Below are 15,448 nucleotides of genomic sequence, written 5' to 3' on the forward strand. Positions count from 1 at the left end.
GGAGGTCTACGCTCTGAACCCTCGGCAGGTCTACGCTCTGAACCCTCGGCAGGTCTACGCTCTGAACCCTCAGGAGGTCTACGCTCTGAACCCTCAGCAGGTCTACGCTCTGAACTCTCAGGAGGTCTACGCTCTGAACCCTCGGCAGGTGCACGCTCTGAACTCTCAGGAGGTCTACGCTCTAAGCCCTCAGGAGGTCTATGCTTTGAATCCACAATAGGTCTCTGCTCTCAACCCTAAGCAGGTCTACACTCTGAAGCCTGTCACTGAGCACTCGTGCCATGAGTCAGCCCTGCCCTTCCAGGCCCCTCAGTCCCCTCCCACATGGGATGCCAGAGCACTCTTGCTGTCCCCTGAGATGCCCTGTGCTTTCTCATCTCCACACCATTGCCCAACCTATTCCCTGAGAGGTCACCTTCCCACAAAAGCTCTGAGAAAATGCCTGCCTTCAATACCATCATCAGATTCCTCCCCTCCCACACCTGCCTACTCTCACATCACCTTAGGGTCCCTCTATAATTGAGCTGACACTGTGCTCCAACCTCCAATTATCCATAGCAATGGTCAGTTCTGGGCAAAGCTGTGGTATGAAAACCCAGAGGGAGCAAGCCCCCCACCACTCTACCCAGTTCTGTTTCTCTACCTGCTGAGCCTGTCACCTGCCTGGCTGGGCTCACACTACCTATTTCTGCACCAAAGAGGGAAGGGCTGGTGAGTGCCCTGGGCAATGGTGGTCATAAGCAGGTGGCAGAGCTGGCCAGAGGGAAGCATTTTCTATGGAGCTATTTTCTCTTTTTTATTTTTTAAACTCATATAGTCACAATAGAACAGCATCCAGGAAGGCTAGGAGGCCCACACTCACCTAGGTATCCAGGTTCGACCACATATATGGTGCTATTGGGTAACCTAGAAGCACCCTGCATTCGAATACCTGAGTTTTTAATTAAGGGGCAACACAAAACAACAGCAAATAAACCAGCTGGTTGGCTAGTTTCAGCTTGGCTCAGAATCCTGATCATCAAGACATCACATGGAGAGAAGAGGGGATGAAAACACAGCTGGCTTAGGCCACATTGAGCAAAGGCACTTTTCAGAATCAAAGATCACACTGCGCTTGCTACACTAGCAAAGGGGAATCTCTGCGAGGGACACTGGGGACCACAAAGGACACACCAAGTCTGGGGCATCAATACCCCATTATGCTAGTATGGAAACAGACCCTGCCAGGCCCCCTCTGAGAAGGCTGCAGGTACTGGAGAAGTTTCCGGAGGTGAGGAATGACACTCAGCTCCTGCCATCACCTCCCACCGCCGGGAGCCTCTGGGGTGAGTCACCCACAGCCGTGAGCAGTTCCACTCAGCAGTGCTATTTCAGTTCTTTCTGATTTTTCAGACCGTTAAGGGGAAATGGCTATTTTTAGCCCTGCCAAGCTTTCAGGGAAAAAAACGACTTGACTTCCAAACAGCAGCTCCACCACGCCTATGCACACACGCAAGCCCGAGAAAAGGATACTCCGGTGGCCAAGGACGAGGCTGCTCTGTCCCAGCTGCAGTGCAGTGACCATCGACGTCTCCTGGTCCAAGACAGCCACCGGCCGGGCTGGGTCTCCCTCAGGGCCTGGGATGCTGTTCTGAAGCTGCAGCTCATACTGATCAGAAGGCATGGAGAGTTCTGGCCACCAACAAACAAAAAATAATAGGGAAAAAGAGAGCAAAGACAGAAAATGTTAGAAGCCAATACACTCCCACCGCCACCCTGAATCTCTGCACCCTGCTGTCAGTACAGCTGCCGCATTTTTTTCTTAATTGTTTTCAGTGCTTTAAATTTGAATATTGTTCTCCATGCTAGTGGACAAAGCTGACACTCCATGAATTTTAGAGGCAATCAGTTTTTATGTGTCTGCTGTAAGCTGTTAAAAAAAAAAAATCAGCTGGGCGAGGTGGCTCACGCCTATAATCCCAGCACTTTGGGAGGCCGAGACGGGCAGATCGTGAGGTCAGGAGATCAAGACCATCTTGGCTAACACGGTGAAACCCCATCTCTACTAAAAATAGAAAAAATTAGCTGGGCATGGTGGCAGGCACCTATAGTCCCAGCTACTCGAGAGGCTGAGGCAGGAGAATCGCTCGAACCCGGGAGGCGAAGTTTGCAGTGAACCGAGACTCTGTCTCCGCACTCCAGCCTGGGCAACAAAGCAAGACTTTTTCCAAAAAAAAAAAAAAAAAAAAATCAACCACATTCCATTTGCCAGCTGCTTGGAGAATACTAACATTACACCATTTCTGAACATCGCAAAGTGAACTGTTCGCTTCTACGTAGAGGGGGCTGTTTGGTGACACTGGGGTTCTTGCTGGCTCTGTCTGGCCTCTAAGGCTTTCCTTAGAAGCTCTGGTCACTGGTCTTCCAAGGGGTCTGTAACTGCAAACAATGAACCCTGCTGCCACCCTTACCAGCCTCAGTGTTCCCCTGTTCTTCACATCCACTTGGCAGAAAAATAACTTGCCCAACTAGGACAAGTGAGCTAGGATGGAGAACAGTTTCCCTGGGAAATAACAGTTCTGTAAAGTGGGCCACATCAATGTCCATCTTCCTTGCCCTCTGGGCAGAGACCACAAGCACTTCTGATAGCAATAGTGACTGCTGACCAGGGATCAAGATGTCTCAGAACAATGAGGTGTCTCATGATCATGTTCCCTCACCTCATCCCTCAATAGCTCACACTACTGAGAGCCACATTTTGTGGATAGGGGACTGAGGACATCAAGATGAGCAGCCTGCTCACTGTCACGCAGCTAGTGGAAAACAGAGCTGGGATTCTGATCCAGAGAGCCTGACCACTTCCACATTCACTCTCCTAAGTCCGTGGAGGTTCCTAACCAGTCACCTACTCACTGTCCCTACAGGTGGGACAGTCTAGCCCTCCAGCAAGAGAAGAGGACACAGGGAACAGCAGAAAATATCCCTGCTTGGCCTTCCTCTCAGGCCAGCTCAGGGCTTCAATACCCCATAGAGGATGTCAGGTCAGAGCTCCCAGAGGAATTTCAGCTAATGCATGTTTCACAATCTCCAGGGATTCTGATGAGAATTCTAAAAGAGAGACAACTTGTCTAGCCCTTTGTCCTGGGGTATTTTTCATGTGATCTAATAAGCATCAAATAATTTTCACTAGAATACTGGGTCCTCAAAGTGTGGTCCCTGAACCATCAACATCACCTGGAACTGCAAATGATGGGCCCCATCCCAGACCTGCTGAATCAAACACCGGTGTGGGCTCCAGCAAGCTCTGTTTTCACAAGCCCTGTAGGTGATTCTGATGCAGGCTTGAATCGAGCATCCCATAGGGAGTGCACAGCCCACGTCCTCATCTCTAATCAAGTGATTCTTGCAGATTATGTATCTAGTGTTCAGAATATGGAGGAGTGCATCAAAGATAAATGTCAGAATAAAATAACACAGTCGCTCAATGAAGCAATATTACTTTATACTGATTAATGATGCACTAGCTTCCTCCCTTGTTTATTTTCAAGTTCTCTAAATGAGTAAGGCCCTTTGGGAAATGAAAATGCTTACATTGAAGGCGTCATACATAGTACAGATGTAACCCACCTTGCAAATCCTAAGACTGAAAATAAGGAGGTTTTTTGACAGACTCCTTACATACCTCTCTGTCTCTATTTCTTTTTTTCTTTCCAGAGGGTCTTACTATGATGGCCTGGCTGCAGTGCAGTAGTTTTCACAAGTACAATCACACCTTGCTGCAGCCTGGAACTCCTGGGCTCAAGTGATCCTCCTGCCTCGGCCCCCTAAGTAGCTAGGACTACCAATGCATGCCACCACACCTGGCCTTAGATACTCCCTGTTACCTGAATCTCACTTCTTATAAAAGACATTGAATGTGGAAGTCTTTGCAGATGTTAAGGGCACTGCCCAGTTCCTGCCTTTGAATTCTTGGGCCAACAACAGAAAGGTTACTCCTAAGGCCCCAGATCATCCCTGCTATGATCTGCAGGGGTAAACAGCTGCCCTTCTGTAGGCCAAGAGGCCCACATTGTTCTAAAAGACATGATCTCTGTCCTCTGTTGGCCCTGGATGATCCCCCAAGATGTTTCTGTCAGCATCCCCACTCCTGGACCTTGTGCTCTACATGAGCTCCAGGGATGACCATGGAGCTCCTGAGGAGCTGGGTCTGAGTCAAGGATGATGGAGAGCTCACTCCCCTGCCTCTGACCTCAGCCCCTGCTCATGCAGCCCCAGATCCATTAGTTCTGAGCAGCCACAGTTAAGTGCCTAACAGATTCAAAGTCCCTTCACAACTGAGTCTTTGACACATGAACCTCAGCCCAACACATGTTCATGCTATTGGTTTTGCAAACCGAGTACATTTTATTTCAGTAATTTCCACCATTCTATCAAGTTCTCTTCAGATACTGATTCCATCAGCCAGCATGTCCTTCCCACATTTTTGTTACATCTAACAACTTGATCACTGTGGCAGTCATGTGTGCAACCAATCCAAACGCCAACAGGACTGAGGACTGCAGACTGGAGATGGAGACCACAGCCCCCACTAGAGGCCCATCCTTCTAAAAGCAACACAGACGCCCCTACTATAAGCCCAGAAGCCCATCTTTCAGGCCTTGCTTGCAGACATGATGTGACTGACTGTGCTCCGCCTCCACTAGGCTGTGAGCTTCAGGAGGGCAGGAACCAGGCAGCTCTGCCGACCACTGTGCACTCAGCACCCAGCAAAGGGCAGCACAGAGCAGATGCTCAGGAAATGTGTTTGTAAGAAAGGGAGCAGCTAGAGAAAAGAAGAGAGGCAGGCATAAAGAAAATAAAAATGCCAAAGAAGAAAAAAATACTTTAAGGAAACCCAAAAGAAAAGAAAATATAGAGTTAATCAGCAGTTATAATTATCCCATGTTAGTAACCCCACGTAACTGTCATCCAACCTAAAATGCTCTGAGCCTTCCACAGGGTGCTGTGCTAGACAGGGATTTGTTGAAATTCAGGCTCCCTGTGAAGACACCATTCCCTAACTTTTCTGTGTTGCAAACCTGCAAAAACCAATAGAGTCATGTGAATTATACTTCAATGAAAAACCAATCCAGCTAGGCTGAGCATGGTGGCTCATGCCTATAACCCCAGCACTTTGACAAGCTGATGTAGGAGAGATAACTTGAGCCTAGGAATTTGAGACCAGCCTGGGCAACACAAAGACCCCATCTCTATAAGAAAAAAAAAAAAAAATTAGCCAGCCATAGCGGCATGTGCCCCTGATCCCAGCTACTCAGGGGACTGGTATAGGAGGGTCACCTGAGCCTGGGAGGTCAAAGCTGCAGTGAGCCATGATTGTGCCACTCCACTCTAACCTGGGTGACAAAGTGAGACTCTCCCTCAAAAATACCCCAAATCAATTCATCTAAAAGACTCAGGAGTTTCTGTTGGTGTGTCTTGTTCATGGGGAAGTTTTGCTAGCTTGGCCCCTCTCCATTTTGCCATCTGGAATCCACTGCAGTGCTGTGGCATCCAGTGCTATCAATCGCACAGGAATGTCTATTTTTGGAGGACTTTCACATCTCATTACCCCACTGATGAAAGGGAGGTGGCCTGCCTCTTTCCTTTCCTGTCCCAAGGCATCTTTCGTGTGCTCCAATTCCTTGACTTCTGTGGCAGTCAGCTCAGTGACTAAGCCCATTAGTTTTCTAGGGACCTTGGGAGGTGCAGTTCCTCTGGGCTGTGACACCTGAGCTAATTTAGAATGAGCTTTTTCTGAAGCCAGCCCATCCCCTCTTAACCACATGGGCTCTGCTTGCCCAGCTGAGGCAGTTTCATGCCCCTTGAGTCCCATGCAAAGGGACCACCTCACTGCTGCCCTGAGATACTGTAAGACCCTGTTTTTTGTTTTCTTTTCTTTTCTTTTTGATGGAGCCTTGCTCTGTTGCCCAGGCTGATGTGCAATGGCGCAATCTCAGCTCACTGCAACGTCTGCCTCCCAGGTTCAAGTAATTCTCCTGTCTCGGCCTCCTGAGTAGCTGGAATTAAAGGCGCGCGCCACCACGCCTGGCTAATTTTTGTATTTTTAGTAGAGACCTGTTTTTACCATGTTGGTTAGGCTGGTCCCAAACTCCTGACCTCATGATTCACCCACCTCAGCCTCCCAAAGTGCTGGGATTATAGGCATGAGCCACTGCACTGGTCTGCCTGTGTTATTATAATTACCTTTTTTTCTGGGTTTGCTCTGGGGAGATGGAGCAGAGGGAAATTCCAATCGATCCCACAGGGGTGATTAAGGCTAAGGTGCCCAACAGTTTTGTGAGCTTCAGGTCTTCTATGCCTCAGTTTCCTCATGTAGGAAACAGGGTATTAATGAAATCTACCTCATAGCGCTGTTGGGTTATATCCAGGCGCACACCTGTAATTCCAGCTACTCAGAACTGAGGTGAGAGAATGTCTTGAGGCCAGGAGTTTGCGATCAGACTGGGCAACATAGCAAGACCAGGTCTCTAAAAAATAAAAGCAGTTTAAAAAAGAAAAGCACCGCCGGGCGCGGCGGCTCAAGCCTGTAATCCCAGCACTTTGGGAGGCCGAGGTGGGTGGATCACAAGGTCAAGAGATCAAGACCATCCTGGTCAACATGGTGAAACCCCGTCTCTACTAAAACTACAAAAAATTAGCTGGGCATGGTGGCGCGTGCCTGTAGTCCCAGCTACTCAGGAGGCTGAGGCAGGAGAATTGCCTGAACCCAGGAGGCGGAGGTTGCGGTGAGCCGAGATCACGCCATTGCACTCCAGCCTGGGTAACAAGAGCGAAACTCCGTCTCAAAAAAAAAAAAGAAAAGCACCTAGAACTGCCCAACACTGAGGAAATATTCAGTCATGATTAGGTGCTGCCGGCAGTGACCAGGCTCTCCAAGCATCTTCCTTCAGGCCACAGTGCCATTTCTTGATCAGGGTTCATGGATAATTTTATACTTCTGAGACCTCCTGTTTGTGCCCTCTGGCCTTTCAACACACTCCCCCATTGCATTCTTCTTTAGGCTGCTGTGTCTGCGTCCCCAGAACTCTACCTTGGAGCCTCCTCCCTTTTCAGAGTCTCAGAAAGCCACATCTTGGACTGTTCCTGTCCTAGAATCTGCTTCCCTGAAGTTGGGTAAACACCAGGCTCTGACTAGGACACCCACACTTGGCTTCCTACAAATCCTACTGCAGGCCATCCTTCCCCATTGATTTGACACCTTGCAGAAGGGCAGATGCTGCCTACCCAGAATTAAGAAACATGAGTTTGCTTCCCTTCAGCTAGGACCCCCTTGCCAGAGAGAACTGGGCCCAAAGGCAGGGGTACCTGTCCTCAGCTTCCTTGTCCTCCTGAGAGACAAGGAAGTGTTCTGCCACACAGGAATGGCCAACCAGACAACTGCTTTCAGCTAAGCAGGACTTTAAAGAGGACAGCACCTCCCATCATCTGGGGACACTGCTCAAGTTGCTGTTATGTTGAAGTGTGATCTGCCTGCTCTTAAAATGACACCCTGTATCACAGACGGAACCAACCTGCCAACCTGGCAAAGTCACCTGCCTGAGGCCCTTGGATGGAATGGCCCTGAGCTCTTGTGCCCAGGACCCTCCAGGTCCTATGCTCTAGCTGTTAAACATACATAGCTTTGAACAAAATGATAATGATCCTTAGGAGGACTGGAACTCCATTAAGAACCCTCACTATCTAAACACAAGTACACAGTATAACTCCACTCCTATTGATTCATTTTGTCCTCACAGCCCCAGCAGAAAGGCCTCAAAGGCCCCAATGAGAAACAGCCCTGGAGATGAGCAGTGGCATGCCCAAGTTTTCAGCTGTCTGTTGCAGACCAGGGGCAAAGCTCAGCTCAACACAAAGTCCACAGCTCTGGACTTGCTGCCACTGAAGGGGCATATACCTCAAAGAATTTGAAAGCAGGTACTCAGGTATTTTCTCACCATGTTCATAGCAGCATTACTCACAATGGCCAAAAAGTGGAAACAACCCAAGTGTCTGTTGATGGATGAATGGGTAAACAGAATATGGGCTATCCATCCACACAATGGAGCACTATTCAACTTTAAAAGAGAAGGTAATTCAGACCCTTGTTACAACATGGATGAACCTTGAAGGCATCAGGCTAAGAAAAAAGTGACATAAGCCAGTCACAAAAAAACAAATACTACATGATTCCACATACATGAGGTACCCAGAGTAGTCGCATTCACAGAGACAGGAAATAGAATGGTGGGTGCCAAAGGCTGGGAGAGGGTGAAGGGGAGTTAGTGTTCTCACAACACAGAGCTTCAGTTTGGAAAGATGAACAAGTTCTGTGGATGGTGGTGATGGCTGCAAGAGCATGCTTGATGCTACCTGACTGAGCACTTAAAAATGGTTAAGATATTTGCTCTTGGTAAATTTTTTTGATATTTGATATTGGTAAATTTTGTTACATATATGTAATCAAAATAAAAAAAAAAAAAGGAGGAGGGAAGCATCTGCCATGAGGGCAGAGCCAATGACACACCTGCAATTGTCCCTTGCCTGATCTTCTGCACCTTGTAGTGAACGGAGGTTCCCACCATCAGGTAGATGTCATAGGCCGGGTTCAGAAGGATGTTCTCCAAAATCAGCAGCCTGACCTCGGCAGGGCGTACATTCTTGGCATAAAGAGAAGGTGGACAAAGTGAGGTGTGGCCAGGGAATGGAGGAGTGGCGGAGTAAACAAGAGAAAGAGAGCTGTTGTAAACATAGGAATAGGGAAGTTAAAAGCAAAGAAACAAGAGGTCATTCCCAAATCCTTACTTTCAGACCCCAGAGGTCCCAGGGGAGTTCCATAAGTACAGCAGGCACCCAAAGGCATTACCCAGACTGAGCCCTCACACTAGCTGCACAGTGGGTGTGGTTTAACTCTATGTATAACAATGATTAAACGGGAGTAAAAGAGGGGAGCCAGGGCAAACTTTAGGGATGCTATGGCCACCAGGAGCTCAAGTTCTCTCCCCACAAAAGGTCCAGGGATCTTGAGAAGCCCCAGGCCAATGTAAAAAGCAGGAGATGCGCATGTGCTGTGATGAGCCCTCAGCTGCTATTCCTTGGCCGCTTCCCCTTCCCACCTTTCACCCCCAACCTGTGACCGCCTCCCTCCTCAGGAAAACCTGTGAGCAACATCCTGATGGAAGAAAGATCACGAGATGCCCTGTCTAGTGCACCCCCAGGTACTGGATTCTCCAGAGGCCTGCACCTTTCATTGACTTTGTCTGTTTGATGGCGCTGTACATTGTAGAAAAGTGACAGCAAGGCAAATGATTCTTGTCCACAGAAACTCAAACATTTTCTCTGCTGGAGGCACAGCTGACTGCCCTCCTGCGGATGTGGGCATTCTGATTTTTTTTGAGTTCAGTTCTTGGTGGACTGTGGCTACTCTTTGGATACTCCTTTAAGCCTACTGTCACATCTGACGTGTTCCTCACTTAACAACTAGTTAATACTATCTTCAGTGTGTTCAAAAGAGACAAGCATATCGGGTACCACTGTGGGTAGGGCTCTATGGTGGATGCTTTCCAGCACACAGGCAGGGAGGGCCACTGAATGTCTACTGCCAGGACAGCCAAGTCTGCCTTCCAGCTTAGCGGTGGGGCTGTACCCCATCCCAGCCCTGGGCCCTATGCAGGAGCAAACTGTCTCCAAATACTACCTGCAGAGTCCTGCAGGATCAGCCCCTATAACATGGCATGTCCCTATGTTTCCAAAATCTTCCAGGACTCTCTGATGCAGTAAACCCACTAGAGAGTGAATCAGAAGAGGATTTCTCTGTCTGCCACTTTATAAAATTAAATGGCAGGCCAAGTACCACAGTGTTCCTGCCTATGCATTAGGCAAACAAAAAGATCTCGGGGTTGCAGCTCAAAATGAGGCACATGTTGAGTGGACATTAGCCCACAGGGCAAAGGAAGGAACCAGGACGTTAGATAGACCAACTCCTCACTCTCCTTTCCTCTGGACACCCCCACTACTTACCCGGAGAATGGGATGCTGGTGAGGCCAGGAAGACATGGGATTGGCTGGGGCAGGGTTGAGGAGATCTACACATGGGATCCCTGGGCCACCAGTCTCAGGGCTCCAGTGGGGCACAGGAGAGACAGCACAGAAAACACCCAGGAGCCTAGGTTTTGTCAAAGCCCCGAGTGCTTGGGAGCGCCCCAGTAACAGCTCAGTGGGGGCGCCAGTTGGAAATAGGTGAGTTACTGAGAACCTCCTGCTCTTGGACCTCCCTAGAAACTGAGAATGAGTGGGCCGGGCATGGTGGCTCACGCCTGTAATCCCAGCACTTTGGGAGGCCGAGGCGGGTGGATCATGAGGTCAAGAGATCAAGACCATCATGGCCAACATGGTAAAACCACATCTCTACTAAAAATACAAAAATTAGCTGGGCATGGTGGTATGTGCCTATAGTCCCAGCTACTCGGAGGTTGAGGCAGAAGAATTGCTTGAACCCGGGAGGCAGAGGTTGCAGTGAGCCGAGATCACACCACTGCACTCCAGCCTGGCAACGGAGAGAGACTCTGTCTCAAAAACAAACAAACAAAAAATTAGCTGGACATGGTGGTGGTGCATGTCTGTAATCCCAGTTGCCCGGGGGTCTGAGGCAGGAGAATCACTTGAACCAGGAGTCAGAGGTTGCAGTGACCCAAGATCGTGCCATTGCATTCCAGCCTGGTGACAAAGTAAGACTCCATCTCAAAAAAAAAAGAAACTGAGAATGAGCAAATGCTTTGCACCTCTGCAGATGCTTTCTGGGGCCTCAACCAACTTTCTTTGTAAGCTGAGGCTCAACCAAACCAAACCAAACCAAACCATAAAAATATGAACCCACATCCTAAAATCATGGAATAGTGTCTCACTTCCACTATTCAATGTGTCTATGGGGGTGAGCAGGCGGCATCAGCCTGATTTCACCCCAGGAAGCCCATTGCCTCCCAGTGCCCCAGGCCTACCTTGTAGACAGCCTCCTGGATTCGAGCCTTGAGCTTGGAGCTCCCGGTCTTCATCCCAGACACCAGGATGGTGTCCCCCTGCTTGGCAGCCTTTTCCATCTCTGAGATATAAGAAGGAGGGATGTACGTAGACTCCAAGAAAGTGAGAATTCTGGAAAAGGAGCATGTTGTCAAAGTTCATTGATCAAACTCCAACACGAGATTCATCAGACTCTACCACAGCATTCCCTATCAGCACTTCCCACTGGGGCTGATGCGGAAATAAGGGGTGGCACCCTAGTCAGGGCTGGGGCTGCCTAGAGACATGTCCCTGCAGCTTCCTACATCAGAACTGCCAAAGTCCTTGTGAAAAATGCAGATTCTTGGCCACTGGTCCAGGCTTTGTCTGCAAGATGCCTGGGAATCTGCATTTTATTCACATGCACACATGATGTAAACACTGACACGCAAGATCAGCCGTTGAGTCCACATGGGAACAGTAAGGCTGGGAGAGGTGGCAGCAGCAGGCTCGCCTCCCCCAGGCTGCCTGCTCCTGTCCCACGCCCCCCGGCCTAGTGCCCAGCTCTGGGGAACGATTCTCCATGGCTGGTCCCCTAGCCCAGGGAACTGGACAGCACCACGTCTCACTCTCCCTGGATTCCAGCTTGGGGAAATGTTGGGGATGTGGTGGAGCCTGGAGTGTGGGCTGCTGGGCAGGCCTGGCTTCAGGGATCCTTCCCACGCAGCCTCCCACTTCAGCCTGCATTTACAAACAAGCCAACTGTCCCCCTGCAAAAGAGCAATCTGCCGATGCTGGGCCACACCATGATTTATTTCCTCTCCTGATTACTCTAGGTGTCACATGTCAAATTGACTACAAACCCAGGACAATCCAACTCCAATCTGTCTTGGCGTCTGGGATTTCCGTTAGCATTTGGCTCAGGTGCAGAGCTACCTGGAAGCTCAAGAGGCCTAACGTGCTGGGCAACAGGGGGCTGTCAGAAGGGGACAGGGAATCAGTATCCTCTCAACATCCAGCGTGCGCCAGGCCCAGAGAGGGGCCCTGACTAGATCAACCTGCTGAGCTGCACAGTGGTCCTCATAGGCAGGCAAGGGATCCCCTCCAGCTGTGTTTCCCAGGGCAGAAGGCTGAGGCTCAGGTGGGTAATGTTCCCTGACTAAGACCACAGCCAAAAAGCCAGAACTGGAATCCAGGTTTCTGACTCCCCTGCCCATGGTCATGGTTTTACAAAACACCAGAAACCACAGAGCTGGTCCAGAAGGCTCTGCCTCCAGGAGGGCAACTTGGCTCATAAAGGCGTCAGGATGTGAAGATGTCTGCCTGAGTCACTGTGAGCTGAGCCCTGGAACCACCACATCCCCAACATCCCCTATGGCCCAGACTGGACTCTAATGGCATAACGAGAGACCAGACAGTAAACTCCCAACAAAGGACTTATCATTACAAAGGAGTGAGAGAGCTACTTCCCTGGATCAGAAGCAAGTGCAAGAACAGAGTGTCAATTCTGTGATATTCCGGCCAAAGACACAACATTCACAGACCCTGGCCGTGAGGGAACAGCAGATGAACCCAAAACAAGGGCTGCTCTAAAGATAACTAGACTGTCCTCTTCACAAGCGTCATGGTGTCCAAAGTCAAAGCCCAGGAGACTGTCCCAGGCTGATAGAGACTAAGAACAACAGGACACATGTGGCAGGTGATTCGGGACTGCGATTTTTCTTTTTGCTGAAAGGGATAAAACTGGGACAAGTGACCAAACTCGAGTGAGGTCTGAAGATGATCGGCATCAGTGTTTGCTTCCTAGCGCCATGACTGCATGGTGGCCGTGCAGGACGATGTCCTTGATGTTGTAAAGCACATGAAAATCATCAGGGTGACAGGACATGAGGCTGGCAACAGGCTCTCAGGTGAGTGAGGGCAATCACTTTTTGGACTGCACTGGCAGGTTTTCTACAGGCCCAAAGTTGCTGCAAAAAGAGACTCAAAACATTCAAAAACAACTTTTAAAAAGGGACCATGCTTTTAAAAAATCATGTAGCAAAACATGAGGAAAGCAGCACAGTTGCGAATCCAAGCTCAGACCTGGGGCCTGCACCAGCGCCGGCCAAGGACCCACGTGGCTCTCCTCCTGCCCTGTCCCACACGTGGCAGCACAGTGAGCCACTGACAGGAGACTCAAGCATCTCATGAACTGAACTGCTCATTTTTTAACTACAAATAAATAGACCTGGGGTCCATGACTCCCACGGCTGGTCTCTCCCATGGAGACAGTGCAGATCCACAGATCAGAGTTCAAACTCCAGCTCTGCCCATCCTGAGCTCAGACAAGCGGATCGGCCTCTCCAAGTCTCAGCCTCTGGGACCACTCGATGGAGAGCACAGTTGTGTGCAAGCTCGCATGGCAGCCAGGAGGATGACACAGGTCAAGACACTTAAGGCGTCCACCTCACAACAAGTCTGGCTACACTGCTGTACGGAGGACTCAACCCTGTTCCACCTGAGACTGGCACACACAGCTGGCCCATGCGCCAGCCAAAACCTGGCTACCCTTTAGCATCCCAGAACTTCAGCCTGGGGCTACCCACACTTCCCCTGCACCCTGAGATAGCCATGTGTGTCTCATTTCTCCAGCTGGACATCCCAAGCCTCTGACAACTTCCCACACGACACTCTCTGTGGGCCGCAGAAGCAACCAGGCTCCTGCACGATGGTGTGAGTGAACCTTCCTCCTTAATCAGACACTTGGAATGTTGCAGGCATCCTGGGAATCTCCCAGGCTCCACACTAAGATGAAAGCCCCTCGCCAGTGTGGAGCTCACAGACATCCGCCTTCCCGCTTCCCTTCAAAGGGAGTCAGGCCTGACAGAGGCACCCCTTACCGCAGTGCATTGTGAGAGTCTGAGAACCTGTCCGCCTCGGAGTCCTTCACAATCGTCCACTCAAAGACCAGTCCGGCCAGGGTGCTGAAGGTGTTCCCTGTAAGAGCAGACGTGGGGGCAGACAGGCATGGAGTTAATTCCCCAGGGCTGAGGGAGGCGGGATAGGAGCTTCTGCCCCACACAGGAACGACACTCCACATCACCCACCACCAGGCAGGTGTCATGACCTGCATTTCAGGAGGGTAAACTGAAGCTAAAAGGAATGAAGATCTTCACAATCATGTGGTCACCAGGGGGCAAGGCCAGGATTTGAACCCAGGGCTGTCAGCTGAAAGCTTGTGCTCTTCCTGCTGTGACTCCCTGCCTTTGACTGCAGGACCAGCTCAGTGCAGTGCTTAACACTGCTGCCCTACATGTCTGTGAGCACTCCAGAGTTTAGGAGGCTGCTCAGAAACCCGGGCCATTTGCTCCTGCTCACCACCTCCTGAGAGTAAACTCCTCTCCCTCCCTGTGCAGGGGTGGGGACGCAGTGGGGAGAGGCATTGTCACATGACTCTTGTCTCTTTGCCTTGACTGTGAGAGTCCTGCAGTCCTGGGGTAAGTAAGGGGGCCATAAAGGTCCTTGGCCAGCGCTGGTGTAGCCTCCGGGTCTGAGCTTGTATTCACAACTGTGCTGCTTTCCTCATGATTTGCTATGTGATTTTTTAAAAGCACGGTCCCTTTTTAAAAGTGGAGGGCCAGGCCTAGACAGCCTTGGCTCTAATGTCCTGGCTTGCTGCCTGGGAGCCTTCTGACCTGTCCTTTCCAATCAAGAAACAGATGCTACTTGCAAACCTAGTTCTCACCTTCCCTTGAAAGGCTGAAGATCCTGCTACTTGGACCTCATTCTCTCTGAGGGCCAAAAGCTGCTCGCCCTCCCTAAAAGGGGTCATGCCACACTCCCCCTGCCAGCCCCTGATGCCCCACACCTGTTCCACATCCCTCATCCACATTCCCTTTCTAACCAGCTCCAATACAGGGCATCTGGGGGCCGAGAAATGCTGCTTGTACAGTGCAAAGGGCAAGGTATTTAGAGTTGGACAGGCTTGGGGTCCTGCTTCTCTTCACCCCTATCCCTGGCCCCATTAAGTCTCAAAGGCCACATGAAACAGTGCTTAGTGACATGTCTAGAGTTCACAACAGCCCACTTATGGACAAAGGGATGGAGGTGGGGAAGGTCCTGCTGAGGGGTAAGGGGGCAGGGAAAGCTCTCAAGAAACCTCTGCCCGAAGTTTTGCTTTTTCCACTCAAAAAAAAAGCTGTCAGTACCTACTATGCGCAACAGACAGAGCCCTGGACCTTGAAGCCTCACAGCCAAGTTTAGATAGCAACCATGAAAGCCAGCAGTCCGGTCTCCAGATGATCCACCTCCCCTGTCCTGCAGGAGGACTGCAGGAAAATGTTAAACAATTCAACCTAACAAACATTTACCTGATGCCAGCTGGGCAAAGTCCAGTGTCAGACACAAAAGCATCCAGAAGAATGAACTGATCCCAGTTCTATCCTCCGAGTGCTGA

General features: G+C 50.2%; 1 protein-coding gene across 5 annotated transcripts in view; it reads right to left on the minus strand.

Annotated features, from left to right (window-relative positions):
* The window catches only part of NUP210 (nucleoporin 210), a 105,302-nt gene that overhangs the window by 59,743 nt on the left and 30,111 nt on the right, over nt 1-15,448 (minus strand). For 3 of the 5 annotated variants that reach the window (XM_032262310.1, XM_032262308.1, XM_032262309.1), the window contains exons 4-8: nt 13,893-13,989; nt 11,013-11,163; nt 8,543-8,675; nt 1,513-1,671; nt 863-931 (exon numbers count right to left, since the gene is read on the minus strand). In XM_032262310.1, coding sequence (XP_032118201.1) covers nt 863-931; nt 1,513-1,671; nt 8,543-8,675; nt 11,013-11,163; nt 13,893-13,989 — 609 coding nt within the window. Of the gene's footprint in view, nt 1-862; nt 932-1,512; nt 1,672-8,542; nt 8,676-11,012; nt 11,164-13,892; nt 13,990-15,448 lie in introns of those variants that run through there. The other 2 variants (XM_032262311.1, XM_032262312.1) reach the window with 2 other exon arrangements.

This window comes from Sapajus apella, unplaced genomic scaffold, assembly GCF_009761245.1.
Source record: "Sapajus apella isolate SASKATOON/1434 unplaced genomic scaffold, GSC_monkey_1.0 scaffold128, whole genome shotgun sequence".
NCBI classification, from domain to species: domain Eukaryota; kingdom Metazoa; phylum Chordata; class Mammalia; order Primates; family Cebidae; genus Sapajus; species Sapajus apella.